The sequence below is a fragment of the Necator americanus genome, chromosome I (genome assembly GCF_031761385.1).
Source record: "Necator americanus strain Aroian chromosome I, whole genome shotgun sequence".
NCBI classification, from domain to species: domain Eukaryota; kingdom Metazoa; phylum Nematoda; class Chromadorea; order Rhabditida; family Ancylostomatidae; genus Necator; species Necator americanus.
The window spans coordinates 9,897,097-9,922,429 of record NC_087371.1 but is presented as its reverse complement, the minus strand read 5'-3'; the positions used below and the strand labels follow the sequence as shown (position 1 = coordinate 9,922,429).

At 39.5% G+C, this 25,333-nt stretch overlaps 1 protein-coding gene across 2 annotated transcripts in view; it reads right to left on the bottom strand.

Annotated features, from left to right (window-relative positions):
- Positions 1-17,695, bottom strand: part of RB195_005025 (uncharacterized protein) — a gene marked incomplete at both ends in the record, with an annotated part of 43,543 nt that extends 25,848 nt beyond the window's left edge. For both annotated transcript variants that reach the window (XM_064177299.1, XM_064177300.1), the window contains 11 exons: positions 1,492-1,539; positions 2,561-2,682; positions 3,087-3,196; positions 12,836-12,976; positions 15,465-15,586; positions 15,676-15,779; positions 15,964-16,049; positions 16,702-16,801; positions 16,870-17,029; positions 17,197-17,265; positions 17,617-17,695. In XM_064177299.1, the coding sequence (XP_064034424.1) occupies positions 1,492-1,539; positions 2,561-2,682; positions 3,087-3,196; positions 12,836-12,976; positions 15,465-15,586; positions 15,676-15,779; positions 15,964-16,049; positions 16,702-16,801; positions 16,870-17,029; positions 17,197-17,265; positions 17,617-17,695 (1,141 nt within the window). The remainder of the gene's footprint in view (positions 1-1,491; positions 1,540-2,560; positions 2,683-3,086; positions 3,197-12,835; positions 12,977-15,464; positions 15,587-15,675; positions 15,780-15,963; positions 16,050-16,701; positions 16,802-16,869; positions 17,030-17,196; positions 17,266-17,616) is intronic.
- Between the last annotated feature and the right edge of the window lie 7,638 nt (positions 17,696-25,333).

The following is a 25,333-nucleotide window of genomic DNA, read 5'->3' as shown; positions in this document are numbered from 1 at the left end:
GTTTTTTGGGGAGGAAAGGTAGAACCTGGGTAAGCAATGGAATAGTTTTCATTCTTTTAAGTTCCTAAACAAAAATAACACATAGAGCAAGGGAAAAACGTTGCAAAAAAAAATCCGTTAGAAAGATCTCTCATCCGCTAGTTTGTTCCTGAAGAAAAGACGCTTTGATCTATTTACGGGAATGCGATGATAAAGTCTAAAGGAACAAACGAGCGTGAAACGAACGATACAGTGATGCGCTGACCAATGCAAGAGATAGGAAATGTTGTGATGCTCCAACGATGGCAGCTGAGAATGCCGAAGTTGGCGGCGGTTTGGGCGGAAGATAACATCAGTAATGGAACGAAGAAGCTAATTGGCTATGTTTAGCCGATGAGCCGATGCGATACGGGGAACGAGTGAAAAGGGCAGTGGCGTCCGCGCTCGAATCAGTGCTAGCCAGCGCCAACACCTCACCGCAGACGTAGTGATTGTACGAGAAAAAAGTTCACTAAACGCAAAAAAGTACACTACAAACTAAGCAAGTAAATTACAGGCGTGTGGAAACGGGAAGGAAGCGATAATAACGGATACAATTAAATGTTGCCTATAGAATGTGTATTATTTTTCGGCGTCGGCGACCGCCGTCACTGTCCACCACGACGACTACGGCGACGGTGGTTGTGGAACTCGCGCACACAACGTCCTTCACGTGCAACAATGTGGCTGCTGCTGCGTTACTGGGCCCGAAATGAGGGCGTGAGGCAGTTGTAGAGGCGATAGAGTGACGGGAAAAACAAGAGCCGAGAGCCGTTTCGGAATGTATTTCTTCGCACTAACTGATTTGATTGCGGACTTCAACTTCATTTAGGCTTATGATACAAATAGGAAATTCTTAGTTGTGTTAGAAAAAATTTCTATAGGTCGAGCACTACGTGAAATAAAAGGTTAACGGACAGATAGTTGCCGCTGCTCACGGATACCTTTTTTTCAAAGCCGCTCAGGAGCTGCAAAGCGCCGCTTAAGGTTGAGCATGGCATTGTAGCATGGCACAACGAAATGCCCGGTGAGTAGAAGTGCTCCGTTGAGCAGAGCGTTCTCGTGAAGAGACCCCAACAATTCAGCCACAGTAACTCATGAAGAAAAACCTTTGTGAATGGTTTAAGCTTCACATTTAGCTAAGCCGCTGTTTGTTTGGATATTTACAGCCGTTACTGCTGGAATGAGGGAGCTGAAGCGCCGGCAGGCAGCCCGAAATTAGGCAATGACGCCGATTCATCATATGGGGCCTTTGAGACTTGGCCAACCCTCGCCTAATTTTCCCGCATTTCGATTGTTAGTTAGAGAGAAGGCGCCTAGCACCAAATGAACGCTTCGAGTGAAAACGAACACAATCGCCGCCGCCACCGCCATCGCCGTCTGGAATTTTACCGTTCGGAATCGCGTCCGCAGAGCTGCCGTGCAACTGTCCTCCGTACGCTTATTAACACACCGCGTGAACCATTCACTCACCTATAGTATTTCTTGGCCAGGTGCTCGGTTCGTGGCACGTCATGTGGCCTGAAAAATACGAAGCTGTTCGATGAATGAAAGGTGCTACTTAGAATAGTTTTACTTTTACGGTACGACTACGTTTTCATGCATGAGTAACCGTAAGAAGCGATAACTACTCGCTGGTAGTGCGCAAGGTCTAACGACTTTTTCGGATTTTATGTGCTGAACATGGTCGTCGATTAGACAATGAGTATAGAGACGTTGTAACCGGTAAGCACTAGATGTGGAAAAGTCGTACGCGAACTTCTCGCTTTCTTTTTCGCCGAACTCCTGAAAATCCTGAAAAGGAGATTCAAGCAAGAAGTTGAGCCGTAGGCTTCGAAAATGAATGTCGATGTTTATTTATGTGTCCGCATATGTGGGCCATCCACCTAATCGAAAAAGGGATACGCTTAAAATAAAAGACAAATTCCTTAACCAGAATCACCGTCTTCAATTTCTTTATTATTTTATACTTACTATTAAGAAAAAATCAAAGGATTTATGATTCATAATAAAAAAAAAATTGAAGACGCGATTCTAGGAAATTTTGTCTTTTATTTAGAAAAAAAATCTAAGTAAACACTAAAGCATGATAAGCTGATATTTCTTAAACTAGTTGATTTTAAAGAATGTTTCAATAACATCAATAACATTTACAGCAAACTTGCAACCTCCAGGAATTATCGATCTTTTTCTGCCACGAAATAAGTGACGTGTTTTTTCCGTGGAGCAAGTTTTGAAATCGCCTTTATCTAATGAATGACAAATTTCTCCTAATAAATTTTGACCGAATCATTAGGAGGTCCTTGGAGAGACTCAGGTCTCCTCTTCAGGATTCGAAGCACATTTCAAATGATGAAGGATTTACAAAAATCACAAAATTAACGTGGGCCGAACTAAGAGAGCTGAAATATCTCTTGTTTTTGTTGGGAATGTCAAGGAATTATAGCTTCTACTATCCAAGAGTTTTTTCCCAGGTTCAAAATTCCATTGTGTCGACGGCGATGATTCTGCGAAAATGCTGCTAACAATAGGGACCACCTACCGATAGCGTCTTGTTTATGCGGTGTGTCAAAGGAACACAACCGACATTTGTAATGCGTAATCGGTTGCCGAAGGTTTGTGCGATGTGTGATACTCTCGCTATGATCTCGTAACGATGAAGCACTGAAACGAAGCCGACTTCGATCTTTGTTCTAATGAGAATTTCAAAAACAAAAAAAAAATCGTTCATAACCATCCGGAAAGAACAGCGGGTAGCGTAGTTACAGCTACAGTAAACATGCATAGTTCGTAATACAATCGCACTAATCGTCTATGGAAGTTATCGGCTATATATCATCGAGGAACTGTCTCATTACTGTGCAGAGCACGAGGTAGTTTACACGGGAAATTAACTTTGTGACGCGCCGTGGGCTGAGCATCGACGAAAACGAGAAGGGAACGAAATATTCCGCCGAGCAAACATCCAGTAAAAATGACACATTTCGACTACTTATTAGCATTTTACTGGAACCGTATCGTAGCACGAAAAATTTGTAGATTTTTTGTTTCAAAAGCACCATGCTCACCTTGGCAAAAGCTCCTGACACGGACGGCACAGCACTTGAAAAACTGTCTTTGCGTTTCCGATTCGGCACAGAGCTGATGACGCGGAGGTGCCCTCGCGGATGTGATTAACCTAGAAACCATGAACCATCCCCACAATTGGACAATGATCTCTGCATAATCGCGAATAAGAGGACCTTCATCCGCTAATTTACTATTTCTTCACTGAAGAAATCAAAAGAAACAAATAATTAACATTAGAGAGTAAACATATTAGATCCATGCATATAGAAACAAAAAAAGTTGAGAATTGTAGAAGAGCTTCGTCGAGGATCCGAGAATCGTAAGAACTTTTCAATGGCACGGCTTGGAACGTTCCTTACCCTGATCTCTACAGCACATTTCCCCGTGATGATCAGAAAAACAGTTATCAGCACACAAATTCAAATAAGTGAATTTAAAAGTTTTTTTTGAGAAAAAATTAAAATGAATCACTCAAAATTAGCTATTGATCTTTGCTAGTGGAAGTCATTTCACATCAGCTTTTCCCCATTCCAAAAGATTTGATTTTTTTTTTCTGGGATTTCTCACTTTAAAAAAAAACCGGAAGTTCTGAATGAATAAGCATCAATAAACTGATATAGCGGTTACGGTAATGCATTTTCATTGAAGGTGGAGAAGAAGAAAAATTAATGTACATACCAAGTCCAAGTTCATTCTTTTGCTGCACCACTGTACATAACGGTTCAACGCTAGATTTCAGGACAAGTACCGACCGATCACACACCGACTTGTTCCTCGGAGTCCGTAATTGCGGATAGGTTCAATACTTTTTGACGCGACAATTATGTACTTGATGGGCCAAATAGCGGTTGCATGAAAATTGGGTCGAAAAAGTCGTACTAGAAAAAGAGATAGAAATGTCTAGTTATGAGTATTGCGACATTGATCTGGGCCGGTATATGTTAGAGATTTTAGGTGGTGAAGAAAATCGCAGAGAAATACTGGAATTTATGAGAAATTTTCCACCACTTTTTCTTAATAGAATACTTCTTCTCGTTTCACTGTTTCCTTCAAAAGAGTGTGGCGTAAGATAGGGAAGGTTTTAGGCGTATACGTGTCACAAAATTTGCAGTCAACAGGACAGTATTCCTCTCGAAACGCCCCGTTGATTTTCGTTGTTTAATTTAGTCGCCGAGCCGAAAAAAAAGTGATTTGGAAAAGGGATTTTCACAAGTGCCTTTCATTTATATCAATGTTTTATATCAATCGTAATTATAGGAATGAACCTGTGGCATTTGTGTGTGTATGTGTGTGTGCGAAAGCAATTTTCAGGCCTCGTGACCATGAATGGACGTGATCGTTGCTGTAAATCCTCGACACGAAAAGGCGGCAAAAACGCTTTTAAATTGAATCGTTCATTGAGGCACATAAGCCGATTCGAGGTGAGTGAGGTGTGATTGTCCGTATGAGTTACATTGAATGAGGTGGTGGTGGTGATGATGATGACGGCGGCGGCGATGGTAGTGGTTCTACGCGACGTTCTGTGCGTATGAGGTAGTAGAGACTAGATTTGAAATGAATGAAACGTACATGAGCGGATTGTATGAGTGAGTGAGTGAATGAGTGAGAGAGAGGTGCCAAATAACAATCGCTGACTGAATGCGCGCTCAGCGAGACGAGTGCTGCCTGATTTGGCAGCTGTATGGCGTCGACGGACTGTGGATTGGATAAGAGTATTATAAGGGGGAATACAAAGAAAAGCAATTGCCTCCGTGGTGTGTGCGTGTGCGTGTGCACGTTGTCACCACCACCATCATCGCACCCCACCTCACACAACCCCCTCCCACAAACCTCGCCTGATCATAAACACATCGATCGCGTATATAATCGCATTAGCATAAAGCGATAATACGAATAACTGGTCGCCTCTGACTCGAAGCACATTTGGAGGAGGATTAAACGTGAGGCAAGATGGAGGGGGAACCTCAGATGGGGAACCTGTTGTTGTTAAATTAGGCGAACGTATTAAAGACACTTGGTGGTACTTTGAGAAATTGATATTCTGGTCAACAAAAAGAACTTCTTTAAAAAAAAAAGAGATTCAATGTTTTTTAGAATCAACAGTGTATTCAGTTCTTCACCATAACTGCCATATCTTCTTTATCATCGTACGGGAAAATCCCTAGTAAAATATTCTTTGCCATAAAGCCGGAAGTAGAGGTGATGTTCATCAGGTGAGTGAAAACACAGGGATGGACCCCCAAAAACTATGCTCCCCCAATAATCTAAGAAACTCCAGAGCTGTAGGTTCTTTCCTGATTCTAATCGCTATATATTGAATACATACTTACTAATAATAATACTTACTAGGTACAAGAACTTTTAGAGGAAAATGGGGACCGTTAGATAATGTAGGATTCAGAGCCTCACGTGGAACTTCACGGAAAAGTCCGTAATTTATGGATAAAAAGGACAAAGATAATAATAATACAGTAATATAAAATTAATAATATTTACCATAATTTGTAGATTCAATTACTACTGAAAATGATGCTTCCCGGAAACACACTCCTATCATTCAAATTGAAAGGAGACCTATGTGAAAATTCAGACACTTTTTGAGGAGATTTTCTGCAAGATTTTTTTACTACGGGTTTTCAGGCGTAAATAGTGAAAAGCTGTGTTTCATGGTTGCATGCGTCACGTGTAAAGCACAAGCCTGCAATAGAAAGACTCTTTCGTAGCACAGAACGCTCGCTAACACTCTTCTGAATATCGATGAAATTCTGGAACGGGGAATGAAATGTCGGCGATCCAGGAAATGCAACAATTGTTCGCTAAACGACTTAAAGCCAATGAATGAAGTCTAAGTAGCGGCAAGGAGCTTAGTTAAGGGGGGCGGTCGATACGCTCATTAGCTGATAGGCTGTCGATTAGAAGCCGCTGCCGCGTGGCCAATCAACGAAAGCGGCCACGCCCACGATTAACAGCTACCGCTGCGGTGGCCGTCGGCGCCGGTGCTGCTGCCGTCCACAATGGACGTTGGTGGTGGTGGCGGCGGTGGTGGTTGTCCATTCCGGGAGAGGAGTGACCTTAGTGTGCACGCGTCAGCGTAGCGTCTATGGCCTCCTTGAGGGGAATTTTATTGGCAAAGGAGTTTCTCAGGTATTGTCTTTGTGACCTCGTGAGCGGGTCGGCTCGAATCGCGATTAATCGCATAATGAGAGCCACCATCGCGCCGCAAAGTCAAACGCGAATTTATCGCCAGCAATACCGACGATGGACGACATGACAGAAAGGGAATAATCGCTCAAAGAGGGTTCTAAATGGTAGCACAATTACGAAATGAGATAGGTGTATATGCCGTCAAATATGTGTTGAAATCTTGGATTTTTGGAGCCCAGCCAAAGCCAAAACCAGAGATCTGTTTCCCACTAACATGACACACTTTTATAGTTGAAAGTGTTTCTTAGGAAGTCAATACAAGATTTGTTCAGGGTCCCATCAAAGACTCTGCTAGTCGAACACGAACCTAGAGTATTCAGAATACTGAGGGAAAAGGAAAAGAACAAAAAGGCGAGTTGCCTTGCGCGGAAAGACCTACGGACTGAGGTCGATCAAGGTGATCGAGGTAATTAGGGTAGGCTATTAGGCATAGCAAATTCGTATAGGACCTAATAACTTGCCGCTGCGGTGGTTAGAGAAAAGAAGTTCCTAGGGGAAAAAAGTCGCAGTTGTTAGTGGGAAAAAAACGAAGAAAATGTTGCACTGAAATCGATTTCAGATGTGCGTTGATTTTACATTCTGGGAAATTTAGCAAAAATCTCCTATAGAAAAAGGAAAGTTCTGAGGATCAAAAGTGATTCTTCACATTATCGTCTTAAGAATTTTTTTTAGAAAAGATTTTCTGGATAGATATTTGGACAACATATTTAAAGCAAGGAAACTGAGAACAGAAGAACACTTGTTTGCCTTTAGGAAATCTCTTTTTAGCAACCAAAGTTCCACTAAAAAGTAAATTTGTCACGAAAAAATACGAGAAACCTTTCCTTTGCTTGAAAAAAGTACATCGACTCGTAGGTACTGTGAATTTTGAAATTATTGAGCTGCTGACTAGTTTTAGATCCTTTTCTAGTGAATCCTTGATCTAATTCTAATCCTATTACCATATTCCTTTGAACGTCGTCGCAAAGTACAAATCAAGGATGATAGAAAGAGGAAATTATGGCTTGTTGCACCAAGGCACCGATGCTTGTTGCATTTGGGACCGTGAAGTGCACGATAATGAGGTGTGAGCCGTGCCGTGCCGAGTTCGTCGGGAGGGAGTGAGGGTTCTGTACGCGGTGACGACGACGTTCATGTGATGATATGATGAATATGTGATGTATGCATGTATGTATGTCGATGACAAAAGAAATCCATGACGTGTAGATAGAGGTTCGACGATAAACCCGTAGAAGAGAGTAATGTGTGTGATGAATGTGTATTTGCGTGTGTGTGTGTATGGTCCGAGTAGAGGAGGGTTTGCGCTTAGCAAACAACCGTAAATATATGACTATAATGTACAGCCGGGGGAATGCGCCCCGGCGGTCCGGTCACACGCGATTGGAACTTGAATTAGGGGGGAAAGACAAACATGACTGCTTTCTTCACACCGTATCGTCCCCGTAACCGAGGCAAAATTCGACAAATTCCCTTTTAGTTTGCCTACTGGGGCGGTGAGGAGAGAACACTAATTGAAGGATTTTCTCCACTATTTCTTTATCTTATCTTTTACCTATTTACTACTTATTTACATTTTTTACTTTTAACGACAAAATAAAATCGTAATCAATAATTAAAGTATCCGTAACCTAGGTTAAATTCAAAAAATTTCCCATTCACTCTCCTCATTTAGGAGAATCCTAATAGAATTAAAGTTATTTTTTTTACATACTATTTATATTTTTTATCAGTCGTTTTATTTGTTTATTGATTTTAATTGGAACATTATTTTTAGTAATAAAGTGAACTAGTAATTAGTAATTACACTATCACTCTACAGTGAATTTATCCTTAATTTTGAAAGTAACACTTTTAAAAAAATGATGTTTAGTACTTTAGTAGGCACAAAGAGGGAAACGTGGAGAAGAGGTCCACGCCAATATTGCTTCAATTATAGACGTGAGGGTGCTCTAACTCAGTGTATTCGAAAAACATAACCTTCTTATTTCCATCCACCAACAACCTCCCGGTGACCTGCTCGATAGTAAGTGCTTAGGATGTGCTTCCGGATTAGAATTTCATTTATTTTTCAAATTTTTGACAAAGAGTTTCGAATTGCCACAGTGACATTTTTAGACAGCGAACTGAAATGCTGCAGGGCAAAAATACATAGCTACCCTAAGCTGAATTATTTTCTCCATAGAGGACACATATTTTTGCAGATATGTATGTAGCTGTATCGTAAAATAAATAAAATATAGTACACATGTATAATAGAAAAAATGTCAAATATAATAGGATTTTTGGACGTGATAGAATTCCTATTGTTATTGGCTAGCAGAAAAACACTTTACATATTTGTTGCTCGCAACAGTTGCTGGATTGCAGGGCGTGAAATGGACGAAACTAGGGAAAAACCAAATAAAAAAAGATACATATTTTATGTATAAAGTTGTAAATCGTTTGAATTGTAAAATTTTTTAGAAATTCGTTTCAAATGTTAAACGTTCCCCTAGTATAGTACCCTTACTATGTGATCATTAAGCAGTCAGTTGAGTTCAGTTGAGTCAATATGTTCTGGAAAATTTCCCAATGTACTGTAAGTGCTCATTATCCAATGACTGAGCTCTAACTTCTGGAATGGGTTGCGGTGGCGGTGTTCGGCCGAACTGGACATTTTTCGAGGTGAATTTCACCAGCGATTACGATGTTGAAGGGATGCGTAGAAAAAAACAATTTGGCCGATTATGAAGCGAACGCGTCGAAGAAACGTAGTCGCTCCTCCTAAGCGGCGCATTATTCATCAGCTCAATGATACGTGAGGGTCATACGTACGTTTCTTACGTACCATATACATATATCGCTTAAAACCAGCCGATAGTGTTCAAGGTAATACGTACGTATGTAGCTGGAGAAAAGTCGAATAATCAATTCGAATAATTCGGCTCGATCCCAGCGTGATCTACGGTGGAAAAGACCTCCGGAGCCTACGAAAACAAGGGAAAAAAATCAACGAGGTGTCGCGCCACTGAACAGCGATTTTTCTCCCGTGAAGCACAACGAAACATGGAAAAAGAACGTAAATTAGAAGTGCTGAAACGTGACATATATACATAACAGTATGAGACGAGTTGCCTCGATGGTTATTCTTATTATTCAAGGCGGCGATGCGTGTCAAATAAATCGACAATCTATCAATCGATCCGTCCGTCCGTCCGTCGTCATCAAAACGAGTCCCACCACCACCGTTCACCAGCTCAACCATCATTTCAGTCATAATCGTGTAATATTCCGGAGCAGCAACAATTAAAGAAGGAATCGAAGGAAAATTCCTGAGAACGGCTGACATCGTGAAATAACAAAACTCATTAAAAAAAAGCAATTTTTTTCTCGAAAGAAAACCTCTTGAGAAACCTGCTAACAATGGCAAATCATAGGGAATCATTAGTGTTGAAGAAAAACTTTTAAGGAAACCCTCTCCTCTACTTCCTTGCCAAGGAAAGTTGCCTTTTTTAACGAGTTATGACTTCACGACGTCAAAGTGACGTCCGTGAAATTTTCCTTGCAAATAAGCAAACAGTAAAGAACATTCTTTCCATGCGTTACAGGACTGCATAGACCTACACATTCTACGCATTTCACATAAAGACTGTCCCGAATTTCTCTGACAATGATCTGCGTGCCAATTTTTTAAAACATCTTCTGAGTAAGATCAAATGTGTTTTCTTTTTTTTTGTTCTTTTATTGGTGTATTTTAACAAATCAGTAAATAAATAAATAGAAAAATAAATAGACAAATAAATGAATAAATGAAGTCACGCCACGGATAGGTTGAAATGCGATTAAAATACTTTAATATTTCGAGCCTAAATAGCAAATATTGGTGAGAAATTCGCCTAATTTTTCAAAAAAAAGGGCATTTAATGGATCTTTTTCACCCATCACGTTTAAAACAAAGAGCTAACTACGCACTTTTTTTTAAAAATATTTTCTGCCCACCATACATTAGATTTCATCTCTATTTTCATCTAAAATTGAGCAGGAAGCTTTTCGTTTAACGACAAAAAGCTAAATTAAGCATCATATGCACTATAATGTGCATTATTAAGAATTAACCAAATTTGTGGACACCCTGCTCGCTTTCAAAGGACAACAGTGGGTTTTCTTGGAGGGAAATTTGAGAGACGACCTCAGCAACTTACTCACTCATCACTATTTCAAGACGCTAACATATTGTGACAGTCGAGGCCAAGCGCACTCACGACTCACATCTCAGACCTCAGAAAGTTCTAGAACACACCTAAACCGTGGCGACGATTCTTCGTCGACGTGCCAACACCTCCGCGCCACTAATCGCCTTAATAGCGTGCTGATCGCGACGATCAATTACTAATCACTATTTGCACTGATTCGCATCGCACCTTGCTTGGCGGCGGCCGCAGCGGCGTACTGTAGATGAGCTTATATCGTTGCGCGTCGTCTCGCTTTGCTGTCGTGATTCCAAGGCAAACAATAAATGAGCGAATGGAAATGTTTTCGCTGCGTGAGATTAATTCGCCGGCACGTGCCGTGACTCATTCGACGTCTCCCCTGACTCAACCAAACCACCACGACGATGTCGCGACGAGCCGCACGGCTACAAAAGCGCCCCGGAAATATTCTAAGGGGCTGGAAAGTTATCGTGATAGCTAGAAATTTCGTGAAATGGCGACAAGTTCCGATTTGCGGACGTTCCGGCGTTTCCTTAAATCGCTTGTTCCATGTGGGAAATATTCTCTGCCCAAAATCTAGGATCATGAGAAATCTCAGAAGAACAGTTCTCGTTTCCAAGCTCGTCTGTTGACGTTTGAGTTGGATGGGTCATGGACGACGTTTGGAAAAAAAGAAAGAACTCGTCTTGTAAATTATTTAAGAGGGTTCTGTTAGAATTTTTTTCCCATAACAAATGACTAGCAAATGAATATTGACGATGACTAAAAAATCTAATTCTAAAGTTAGGAAGAAAACCAATTGCTTAAAATTTCGCAATGATTTCGTATCAAAGACACGACATAGGCAAATGTGAAAAATTTTTGAATTATCTAGTGAATATTTTTGCTAGATCACTGAAGTTCGATCTATAGAATCCTTATATCGTATATCCTAACATTAAGTACGTTCCACGGTAGCGTATCATGGAAGCAGCAATGAGATCGAAGGTCCCAATTAAACATCGAGCAACAAATCTCACTTAATTGCTGTTCAATTCTCAAAAATATGTTTCCAACTAATTTTAGGGGATTTTCCCTTCGTAATTCGAATGAATACATATTGAAAAATTGCACTCAATTCATACACAATCATTAAAATTTAATATAATGGCTTCGGAGACGAAAATGTTGTTTATGGCTAGGAAATTAACGTTCCTGGATATTTATGTATCTCAATGGATTTATTCAGAAATTTCATGATAGGTGGTGAGAGTGGGATTGTCTGCAGAAAAAGGTTATCTTGGCCATGTCTGGAAAAAAACAAAGTTAACTATTAAAAAATATTTTGCAAATTCGGATTCTAAGGTGAAATAAGGGATAAACAAAGCAAAGATATTGAAATAGTGTACTGACGTCACATCGTTCGATCAAATTTCACCAAATGTCGCTCGCATATTCGTATGAGATTACCGTAAATCAAAGTTGTTAAACATACAAATGTTCCTAACCATCGTTAGCGCCGTCCGCTTAGTAAATATCAAGCAGCAGATGACCGTACGCCTTATCTGGCACGCGGAAGATGTTGTCGACGATTCCCACATGACTCGTCCTCAATGATTCAGAGGAAATGCCGCATAATAACGATTATGGTGGAGGTGGAAGAGGAACATTAACGAGGAGGATCGCATCGCAAATATCAATGTTATCGGTGAGTTAACGCCCACTAACGTCTACGGCTGTCTGCCGGCCGTGCACCTCAGCACTGGCGAGCTATATAGAAGTTTTTGCAAAAAAAAAAAACTTATCTAATTTGGAAATTATTACGGTGGCTTTTAAGAGGAAACAACGCAAGCAGCGACTACCAATACTCACAGAAAAATACAGTACCGTTACAGTAAACAAAATCTGCTATAAAAAGAATATTCAATATAAAATATAAATAATAAAAATATAATTATTCGTAATAATAATATAATTATTCATAATGATATTCACAATTCATAATATTCAATATAAAAAGAATAATATAATCTGCTACAAAAAGAATATTCAATGAATCCTTAACAGTTCTCTACTTATAGATTAGAGATTAAAAACGCCACTATCGGACGAATAGACAACACGTTGGTAAATCCTTAACTTACAGAATTTTAATCTGTTCCTAGATCTCTGAAAATCCATTTATTTTTATTGAATTAGTTATATATTTATCCTCTTTATTCCCTAGTAATTTTAGAATATTTTGTTCGAATTATTATACTACTACTTATTTTTTTATTCAATTTATTTGTTTATTATTTTAAAAATTTCGAAGAATCTAAAATTTCCAGGATTTTTCTTAAATGTATAAACGGAACTTGAAAAAAAAAACATACCATTTGTACTCGCTGCAAATGTTTATCGGTTCGTGTATGAAGTTGGAAATTCGCCTTTAAATTCGTGTGATACGGACAAAGATGACATCGAAACACACCGCCGCTCATCGATATATCGCCATGTGATGGACGAGATCGGTCCTGTAAAGAAGATCGGATGGATGCGTTGTCGAGAAGGTGGTGAAAAGTGCAAAACGCCAGCAAAATTCTTCCTTTTTTCCCTGAGGGGAGGGCTCTGCGAAGGAAATATGCGTTTTGAATAGCACTGGAGAAAAAAATCGAGAATTCCCTCTCGTCCGCCTATGAGACTCAGTACCTAGTTCTGGCATGAAATCGCAACAGGTGCTAACGTATCGGATGAAGGAGCTTTAAGAAGTAATCAAATATTAATTGAATAAAATTGAAGAAAATGAATAAAAATAAGTAATAATAAATAAAAATAAAAATAAAGTAAAATAAAATAAGTTGATTATTAAATGTAGTATTTTTTCTTTCTCTTCATCTACTTACCTCTTAGCTAACTCTCCCATATTCTTCCATTCATTTACAGTAACTAAACTTCACTCTTCATTTCTCATTTCTTGGTTGTTCCCACGTTTCTCATCTAGTTTCTTCAAGAAAAAAAAATTATATATATTCGATATATATTCGAATAGTCTGCCATTTAAGCTGAATAGTAGTGAGTATCCACGTAAATTCATTTAGTTCCATGATACCGTTACAAACTTACGTCCATAAATTCAATTAAATTCAATAATTTAAATTCCATAAACTAAACTTTCACTAAACTAAATATTAACTATTAAATATCTTATATAAGTTACATTATTATACTTTTTTAATATATCATATAATTATACTATAAATTACTAAATATTAAACACTACATTACTCAAAATTTCCGTTTTAGCCATGGAATTGTTCTTTGAAATTGCGTATCGCTCGAGGACAATTTTGTTGTGTCCAGAAAAATTCTATGCTCCTTTTTGGTATACATATTTGAGATTACTTCGTTAGCAAACAAATAAGCTTAGTGATATTCTGTACATTTCGGCTAACATCGGCTTCACCGTCTTCCAGAAAATCACACTTTTAACAGAGAATAATGATGAATGATGTGAGCTACCGTCAACCTTCTCCACAACTTTTTTTTTTAGTATATGTTTCTCACTATTTCACTATTTCCTTCGCTATATCACATTAAAATTCTTTGGACCCCTTGTTACAGCAATAAATCTGACAAAAAACCATTCGATGAGCTTTTGCTCCCCGTCCCTAGGCTGTCAACTTTTTATGGAAGTTGCAAAGTCTCCTCAAATCTTGCTCGAGGTCAAAGTCTTCCTCAAATTCAGAACTCCCTCAATAAGGTCATAGAGGAAAAATCCTGCCCTGTGTATTTTAAAAAACTAGTTTTATCCTTTTAGTTCAATACATTTTCACTTCCTTTCTTCTGTTCTCCACCTCCATGACTACCTTCGAAGAAAATTAAGGAAATACTGGATATTTGCCTGAAGCAGCCTACTTACTGACTATTTTGTCATTTAGAAAAATTTAGATCTGTTAGGTACTGCCTACATAATTTTTCAGTTTCATTCACGAAGAAACTCCTTTACGACAAAAAAAAAACTTGCAGTAAATTTCACTTTATAAACATTTCTGAGAGACAGACGGTTAAATTCGCGGAGGCGGCATTCGTTTTTCCGGGAGCCCCAAGGTTCAGGCGGGGGCGTGCGGGGTTCACCCGACCCGAAATCAGTAACTACATGATAAAATCGCTACTAGGCCATGCATCTCCAAAAAGTAACCTAGAATTAGTTCTGTCACTTTTAGCATGTCGTCTGTACGCCCAAATCCTGAATCTGATTCCATGAGATACCGTAACCTTACCGCCTGTGTGTGTGGATAATAATAGTCGTTGCGTAGTTACCGCACACACACACGTACACAATGTAGGCGTCGCTACACTTAAAGAAAGGATTGATGCCATTACTTTAAAGTCGAGATGCACTTAGAACGGTTTTTTAATAATACTACGGTTGTTAGTGCAATTGCAGACATTGCCGAGGAATCTGCGACGTATTGGTTACGGTAGAAAGAAAGAACGTGGAACGAGTACGCATTTGCAGAAAACTATCACAAAACAAAGCGGTAACATCTCATGCTCTATTTATGATATCTCGCTCCATTCTGATCACTGCGGGACCAAAAACGTGGCCAGTAAAAGGGCATTTCCACAGATTCGCGCCGAGTATTGATTTTCAACGCCTTCAGTAGGTCCCCTTTTTCTCTCCAATCCTGAAGATCGGCAAAAAATTTGTCGCTAATATGTTTTCTCAGGATTTTCCTTTGATTTCAGCGATCTCGAATGGGAAAGTTCATTCAATTTTTTTCCTTTTCACTGAGGATTTTTCCACAACTTTTCTCTTCTCTTCTGGAAAACTCTGAGCATGATGAGTAGGTTCTGTTTAGATCTGTTCGCGTTGTATTTTAATGGATTTGTAGGAGCATCAGCACCGGGTTCAAACAAAAAAAAGTAGGATAAAATGTTCCTCGCATTCTAGGATCCTATTAAAATAATACCTTTCTCTTTATTTTATTAGATGCCTGGGTTAAAAAAAAACAACCGAACCTTATCTGCGTGTGCAATCATTTCTTCCAAATCATCGGTGGTGAAACATCCACAAACGACGCAAACTAACGAACGATCGCCATCCTGAGGCGGTGAACGAGCCGGCGGGCAAGATAATGAAGCTGTAATTGCGATGAGCGATTTCACATCGTTAGCCTCATTCGACTGTCTTCTGTAACGTGAAACGAGAGCGATTAATTGCGCCGCTCACCAATACTGCTTGGTAGCTCTTGGACTGCGTGAAGATGTTTATCACTTTGCATATGAATGCTTAAATTCCCTTTCGTTGTCGTACTGTATTTGCAGAGTTCACATCTGAAGTTAGAAGTAGAGTTGAGAGGAGAAAATCAAGGAGTATCTCATTTAGGTCCCATTTTATGGAAAATAACGAGTAGTGTGAGAGTACGGTACCGTAATTCTATGAAAGAGGTTTAATATGTAGAAGCTATGTAGCTATGGGGGGAGGGGGTTAATAGAATAAAGAGTAAGGATGACCAACCTGTAAGGTTTATAGCCACACGAATAGCTTTCACCTCGTGCAAGCTTTGGATGTACACGATTCTCAGCACAGTACCCGCATTTCACCTAAATAATTGCTTTATTACGGTAGGTATTACGGTTCGAGCACGGTGCTAAACTGTAATGAGAAAATGTTAAACCGTAATTTGAAAAAAATAATTAATGAAAGATAATAAAAAAAGCACCAAGATTACTGTAAAGCTACAGTATCCGCTCACATTACTATCTCATCCATCTTTTAAAAATAATTATTGAAGTAATAAAATAGTTCCAAAAAACATCTGAATGAGGAAATGACAAAGTTTGAGTTGTATAAGTTAGTATTAGTGTTAGTTTAGTGTTGGTGGATGAAGCCTAGGGCAGAAATGATCCTGAAGAGCTACGCACATGGTTTGCGCATCGTGGATTTCGGATACGTATAACGTGGTAAGGAAAGGTGTCACAAAAATTCTTCCCCTAATTTTTTTCTCTGATCATTTTCACTTTCGTTTTTTCCCTTTTTCGTTTTCCGATCGAGACTATACGGGAACAATCTCCGCTCTTCCGTGATCCATGTAAACAATTTGCTTAATTTTTACATAACAAAAGTTTTTCGAAGTTTTTCCTAAAATAACTCAAACCATCGCACGGATCCATTATTATTCTCTTTTTTTTCTTCTTGCAAGTTGCAGACCTTCAATTCAACAATAATGGCCCATAAACCGAATAGTTCACGTACCTCACCATCTGAATGTTTTTCCTTCATGTGAATCTCTAAAGTCTCCTGATATTTGTAATGCCAGTTACACTTTGGACATTTCAACGTTTTTGATGAGTTTCTGAAAGAAAAAAAAAACGAGTAAAAATTTGAGTTCGCAATCGAGCCACAGGAGCACAGGAGCCCTACCTGAGCGCTCCGGCACCGCTAAGATCTCCGAACATTGAGAGATCCATTCCCAGCGAGAAGGGACCGGTACCGTCCAGTGCCATTGAAGAGGTGTTATCGTGCAAATCAACCGTACTATTAAGAACTCGTTCAAAATGGGTCTTTGGGGAGTCAGATGATCCTGGAAATTTCCACGAAAAAGTATAAAGTTATCGTAGATACCATAAAGTAACTTCACCTAAAATCCTGTCCAAATGTTTTTGTTTATTTTTCAAACCACACTTATGTAGTGAGCGCTCGTAAGCGTTCTTTGTGTCGGAACATCCAGGTGAAAAAAAATACCCTTACCATTTCCTTCACTCAAAAGTCGAAGGAGATCTGACGGATCCGTGGTTGGAGGTGTATTTGTAGGCGATTCTTAAAAAGTTTTGATTTTTAAAAGTTCTAGCATTGCAAAAAATTATGCAGGATATGTTACTACTCATTATGCCTTATGGAGTTTTTGAAAAAAAAAATTCTTTTCCCTAGTGAATAAATTTTTAACGAAGTGCTTGGCCTAGAAAAAAGAGGGCACTTCCATTAAACGCTTATTTAAAACATTCGAATTCGCGTTACTCCTAATTCTTCACACAAGAAACTCAGACTTAGTTAAAATAAAGTTAAAATACGGGTTAGGAAATTATCTTACGTACAGATAAGGACCTAACCTAACAAAAGGAAAAGGAAATCAAGGGAAAAAACTATGATTGATCTCTCGTATCCACTCACCAACCATGATCCTTGATGGACCCGGCTGATTGCCGTCGAATGGCATCAACAACTGGTGCACACCGAAGTCGGATGACATCAAGATCGCATCTGGAACAAATCACCAAACAGCTCGATGCGTTCCGTTCACATCGTCAACACCACCGCCGGCCGGCGAGTAGGCAGTTTGTTCAATGAGAACAACAAAAAAACACGATGAGAAATTGTGAGCTGAATTCGGCGGAGGAAGGGGACGGTTACGGACAAGGACCACTAGTATTGTCAGGTGGAGGTGGAGGGAGAAGGTGAGGTCACCCATCAGAACAGAGAGTAAATTCAATTCCTCTTAGTGGATTCCTGTCTATTATGGTGAACAAGAGAATCCACCATTAAAAATCATTAAAAATTATGAAATTAATATCTACAAAAAAAGAATGGTGTGAAGTGAAGTCTTTGTGTGAGAACTACAACAATTCATGAATTATCAAATAGTTTTTTTTTTAAGCTGAACCACATCTTTAAAATGACTTTCTTTGAGAAGCACTTGATTTAAAAAGTTTCAGCAATAAATTTTCTCCACAAGTCAAAGTGGTTCGGCTTATTCTGCTAAAAATTTAAGTACAAAGTAACTACAACGTTAAAACTTCCAGCACCGTCCGGATAGTGCGTAATTGAAGGTAAATGTGAATGCTGTCATCTTGCGTTGGAACTGTTAGAGGCATCACCCCACGAATCCGGAGTGGTACGGATTTCCGGTGGAGTATTCGTATACGGGATGGGAGACTATGGAGAGGGGGGTGATTCCGTCCATTTCTTCCTGATTGCCGTAAAAAACAGCCCGGAAGATGCGGCATGTGCTGACACGGCTGGCGCGCTCCAATCGAACTCCTTATAGAAAGTGGCGCGCCGGAACGCTCGAAGCCGTATCTTCCGGGCCGTTTTCTACGGCAATTAGGAAGAAATGAACGGAATCACCTTCCTCCCCATAATCTACGACCCCGTATACGAATACTCCACCGGAAATCGGTACCTCCTCAGATTCGTGGAGTGATGCCTTTAAATAGTCGGAGCAAAGGAAAGTTCTAGGTCTACCGAAGCAACATTTTTTTTTCGGATCACAACAATTGAAAAGCTATATTATCGTATATATAAGACCTTAATACATTGGTACGAAAGAAAAAACTTGGAAAATTTTTATATATATCCACCAATTGGACCAGCTAACTACATCAGCAGATTCTCCAGAAACTCAGAACTTCCACAGAAAAACTTTCTTTGCCCAGATGTTTCATTTAATTTAAAAAAAAGTACAATAAAATAAAATTTTAATCTATTTTCTGTTCAATGTTGTAGTATATAACAACTTAAAATATTTAATTATCAATATTATTCATAAATTCATTCGCTGATATTCTAGGAATGTCCATAAAAATCGTAGCGCATCCAAAAAAAAGCAGAGTGAGTCCATCCACAAGAGGTTCACTTCTTATATTCTATTATCTTAGTATTAACTTAGCAAATTATAAATTATTTCTTAACAAAGTTTTTCAACTCTTATGTTCTATTAAAGTATCGCTCATCTCTTCCATTAATCAAATAACCAAACAAATAAAAACAACAGAAAAATTGGTTTTTAGATAACGAACAAATAAATTTTATTAGGTTCGGAGAGACCGTTAGAAAAGATTTCTTAGCTGGAATTGTTATTTTTTTAGTGGACCTTACAAATTCGAAATAGAAGTCCTAAAAAGAATGAAAACGTTCGATGTCTAGTTCAAAGACATATTCCAATAGAATGATGAATAGCGTAAAAATTCCCCCATCAATCGCTCCTTTTCATAACCGGCGAGCGATCAATCAATACTATTGTAGATCAAGGGATCAAAACGGAAATGTGGAGAGATTTTCCCGTGGATTGGAACAATCCGTAAAATTATGGCTGAATGAATCAAAATATGTGACGCTAATGGTGTTAATGAATGGAATAGAGTACGCAAAAATGTAATGGATCGCTACGCAAACATCGGCCAAACTAGACCGCTAAAATGGCTTGGATGAACTCCGATTAGAAGATGTTAGGAGGATAAAGATTAGTGGAGAAAAAAACGGAGAGGAAGAAGGGGAAAAAATAAGAATTTCCCAATGAATTTTCTTGCTTGACATTGTTTTCTCTAAATTTCCCGATAAAAAAGTGAGGATTAAGAGAAAAAGGTGGAACGAATCCCGGAGTAAAATCAGAGAACCGAACGAGAATCGTGGCTATTCTTCAATAGTGTGCAGCGGATCGATTTCTCTCCGTGGATAATTAGCCGATCTGAAAGTACCGAAAATGTTTATAGCCAGCCTCCACATGTGTTAGCAATTAATTAGAGAGGGCCGCAACGTTACGCCGCGGCCGTACGGACATGCGCTGCGAAGGCCCGCAGAAGTCGAAGCCGCCGCGACTGACATCCGCTGTTCGGTTATCGCTTCGGTAAAGGTATGTGAAAGGATCAGATGTACTTCCAGAATCGCATAAAATCCACGGAAAACATAGGTGCGACAGGTTGGAGCCCCGGACCGTTCCTAGGTGATGGAGAGAGTCTACCCGCCTTCCCTCCCCTGATAAAGAGGAGGAAGAGGAGGCGGGGGTTATCAATACTTTTATTGAAATCATTCAACAGGTCCAGGTGAAGAGGGTCGCCTTCGCCGACCACCGAAAAGTGAGGGGACCCGAAGAACCGGCTGCGACTCGATCGTCGCACAAATGACGAAAAACATGCTTTAATAAGAAAAAGAGGCTCTCAGTTAGTCACAGAAATTTTCTTAATTAAGAATAAACATGGAGCTATATGTTACGGCAGCGCTGGAAGGAGAAGAAAACTTCAGAAGTAGTGAAATTTCAGAAAAATTTGGGATTTTTTCTGGATCTTTTGGACAAATTCCACCATGAATTTCCGCAAGTATGCTTCAACGCTTGCGCGGAGAGCCCTTTGTTAGAGAAGCTCAAACTCCAGATAAATCTAATCCATATAATGAGTTACTAACTAAACTAGTTAACTGTCCACATCAGTTAAAAGTTGAAAAAGATGCCCGCAAAAAAAAGCGACATCGAGTTATCAATTAGATGGGGTGCATCGGAGTAGAAAAAGGTGGATTAAGCTCTACAAATTACCAAAATAAGCAGTAGCTCAGTTTTTTTTTTCTTCTTAGCAAGAACCATTACTATCTTTTCCGTAATCAAACAATTACATGATTTTGTCCCTCCATTTCAGTAAGGTTCGCGAACCTTAATGAGTGTTTTGTGTGCCAGTCACCTTAGTAACCAGAACTGGGAGAAAATTTGGGAGTGAAGCTTAGAGTGCCCCTTCTAGAGGATGTTAATTATTACAATTCTTTTACATATTTTCTATTTATTTTCATTATTTATTTCTATCGTTCTATTTTATTCCCCTTAATTATTATTCTATTTTATTATTTTATTTCATCATTATTTACTATTTTTGTTTATATTCACCTGAGAGGAAGCAAAAAAAAAGAGACAGCTCACGGATGTGCTTTCAATTTAGTAAAATTCCGTATATGGTAAGATGATATCTAAAGGAGCCCTAAAAAATAACACCTATTGAAGGGATAAAAGGATAAACACCTATTAAAACGCTCCAAAAATTCGTATGTTCTGCCGTACCTTAGAGTTTTTCATTAAAGGCATCATCCCACGAATCTGGAGTGGTATGGATTTCTGGTGAAGTATTCGTATACGGGATCGTAGATTATGGAGAGAAGGGTGATTCCGTTCATTTCCTCCTAATTGCCGTAAAAACGGCCCAGAAGATACGGCTTCGAGCGCTCCGGAGCACCATTTTCTAAAGCGAGTTCGATTGGAGCGCGCCAGCCTTGTGAACTCGCCACATCTCCCGGGCCGTTTTTTACGGCAACTAGGAAGAAATGGACAGAATCACCCTCCTCTCCATGATCTACGACCCCGTCTAGAAACTCTCCATCTAAAATTCGTACCACCTCAGATTCGTGGGGTGATGCCTCTAACCGTGAGATCGCATTCTGAACATAGACAACCTGGTGTGATCCCGTTCCCCTAACGATGCTACTTATTACAGGGTAGAACGCAGGTACGTTTATCGTGATCTAATGTTCTCAGTCGAACTGATATAGCTGAACTAAGCAGGAGAACTTGCCGTTCTCCACTGTACAATCATAGACTTATTTTGCTGCAATTTGCGTTTGACATCGTTCTTTCGTGCGTAATAAGTTGCATCGTTAGGAAGACCGGATCATACAATGCTGTTTCACAGCCTTTTTTTCTGAATTTCTAGGATTGACCATGGTCAAATTCAGCAACTACAACACTGACCCCTCCTCCGCCCACGCCTTTTACCATGGAAAAATCCCAACATCGCCAATTTCGTTGTGCGTTGCCCTTAAAGTAAAGTCTTTCAGGATGAGGAAAGTTCTGTGATGAGAAAGCCTATAGGATTCCGTTTTATTTGTATTCTATTACTGTTTTGGAAAATGCAGAAATAGAAAAGGGGAAGTGACAAAAAAAAAGGTCGCTACCATGAATTTTGACTGCGGTTCATGAAGGGAATCTAAGTGATCCTTCAAATATCATCTGTCGATTATCCGCCCGACTATTCGATTCGAATCGCATTCGAATTGCGCGGTCTTTGCTGCTATCGTCAGATACTTCGTATCAACAGTAATCCATAGAAGCTGGGTTTTACCACACACCAGAAAACTTGGTTTAATTCCAAAGGGAAGAAGTAGAGAAGCAGAAGCGAAAAATCGGAAACAAATCCTAGGCTATCATACCTTTATCTTTCCTTTGATCCAATCCGGGAGAAGGTTAAGCTATCATCTCTCAGAATACGAATTCCTCAGAACAGCGCATTTGCTGCGTGAAGTGAATCTCAAGACTAAAAATCTGCTCCAGAGAGTAACGCCGCGCAACTGTAAAAATCGCTGAAGTAGAGCGGTTCCAAGCAGAAGAGGCAAACGATCGTAGCTCTGGTAAAGGAATAATCCGCGACTCAAATGTACACTTGAGTCCGTCTACTATTAAAAAAATTTTTTTTTTTTTTTTTTTTTTTTTTTTTTTTTTTTTTTTTTTTTTTTTTTTTTTTTTTTTTTTTTTTTTTTTTTTCTTTTTTAAAAAAAAAAAAAAAAAAAAAAAAAAAGGGTGTTGGGTTTTAAGGGAAAAAAAAAAAAAATATTTTTTTTATAGTACATATGTGTAAATGATTATCATCTTCAGGATATAGAGATGTAGAGATAAAGGATAAATATGATCACAAATAAGGATAACAAAATAAGATAATAGTGGTAATATACAAAGTAATAAAAATAAGATATAAACAGGTCACTAATCAAGAAAGAGATCATCTGAATGTCGATAACAAGGAACAAATAATGATTTCTATAAGCTGAACAGCTCAGGTCACGGCTACCTCATCCAGAGAGCAAGCAGTGCGCAGCCACTACAGCCCCCCGTGGTGTCGCCGCCGCTAAACAGGCCAGAACGAATCTGGTGGCCAGCTCACATTAAAAGCGAGCGAGGATGGAAATTCTCGAAGTCGTTAGCTAAAAGTACATAAAATCGCACACTTCTCCTATGTGAACGGTGTCGAGAGAGCAGAAGTGTCCAGGAGGGCCAGATGAGGTGACACTTCGAGACGGAGAGACTTCGCGGACCACCTGTGCGGATAGTTTTTTTTCTCCTGGCCGATTCCAATTATCAAACATATAACATCGTCCGAGTGGTGGTGGCAGCAGATGCGGAAGATGCTTTGATGTTGCCGCCGCCGTCGCCGCCGGAGTGTGTTCATCGCCACCGAGAGAGGCGCGATTCGCCTCTTATTGTAGCGTGAGGCGCGAATAAATTGCATAAACTGCAGGTGAGCGAGGAGGACACGGTAGATTAGCGCGCGGGAGAGAGGGAGCGGGAGAGGGAGGGAGCGAGGGCCGAAGGGCAGTAAACGAATCGCTCTGAGGATGCTGTGTGCATGACTTTACACCATATAATGGACCGTTCACAGGTGAGGAGCTATCATGAGGAGAGAAAAAGACGACTGGAACTCTACCGTAGAAATTTCGGCTGTGAAATCCATAACGACTTCTTTAAAATAAACCTAGATGATGTGCTCGAGAAAATCCCAATAACCGAACTAACTGCAGTCATTTATTCAGAATTTTCTTAAAATTAAAGCTTCTCGGGCAATATTCAATACATTGACATTACTAATATTGTAGAAATAACTGAAATAGAAACAGAAATGTAAATAATATAAAAAATATAAGAATTTTTCATCCACAACCACAACAACAACGACGTCGAACTCTTTCGAATGATCCGCTCGCTCATTGGAATCCAAGAAAATGTTAGGCACCGTTGAAAAACTTCAAAGAAAAAAGAAAAAAAACACAAAATGATTCAATTTTTAAGACGTCTCAGTGAGCTGAGACTTTCTAAAGATGGAAAGAAAAATCGTTGATCATTTTATGGATTGGCGAATAAATCCTCTTCTATCTGAAGAGCTACAATAAAATGAGCTACAGTAAAATGGATAGGAAATATCCTAGGGATTTTTTCCTAGGAAAAAATACTTCACAACATTGAATTTCTTAATCATCGAATAAGGACATATTTACAACGTATAACGTATAAAAATTGAAGTTTGTAGGATGAAGATTTTGCCGCGGTACGTTCATATTTCAATCGTATTCAATGATTAATTCGCTTAATTAGCTGATTACGGTAGCGGGCTAAGTACGTCGTCGTCGTCGTCATTGAAGAAAGCAGAAAAACACGATTATTACACAACAATGACCGGTGCTACTTCCGACAATTCATAATAATTACTATTATGCTGACTTGAATAATTGTTCCATCAACGAACATAAAAGCAAATTTGCGCTTGCCACGTATATTTCGTTGAATAAAAACTAAATAGATGCAGAATTGGTGGTATTCAACGGGATTTTCTAGAAAATTCTCGAGTCGGGACGATGTCAAAAGGAGGCTAAAGTCAATTTTTTCCGGTTTGTAAGGATTAAAATCAAGCCACAACAGGATCGGACTTCGTGGTCCCGGCAAGTGCGAATTCAGTAAATTCATCATCACAAATAGTAGATCCCGTACCTCCGTCGAGGCGGCTCGATGAATGCTCGACGGCACCGGCGAATTTCAAGAACACGTCCGCCTCGTCGTATGACAGCAGCTCTTCATGGGCGCACGAAGATGAAGTGCTAATGAAGGGAGACGGTAGTTAGATTAGATGCGGAAATGGGGCGTGGCTTCCTGTGCACGGTGGGCGGGACGCCGGCGTGCGCGCACGCACAAATTCGGCGACGGCGACGACGCAATTCCGTCATCCGCGGAAAATTCCGACACCATAGCCGTATAATTCTTAACAAATCCAACTGATTTCATCAATGAGAACAAAAATCATCGTTTTCCGATCATCATAAGAACTCGGTCCGCTCGAACACACAAACCCCATAAAAACGATGTGAGGAGGAATGATGGAGCCCTGAACCCTAGTAACTCTTCCCCTGGAGGCATCAGGGAGTGTTTGGAAAAGTTCGATATCCACAAATATTGATCAACAAAGCATTAAGAACTGAGTTACCCGTGGACGACTCAGAAGTTATTACCAAAAATTTTGATATAACCCTCAGTAAGGAATCCAATAGCGTAGAATGTACGTAGCAAACCAATTCGGATGCGTGGTTTCCCCAAAAC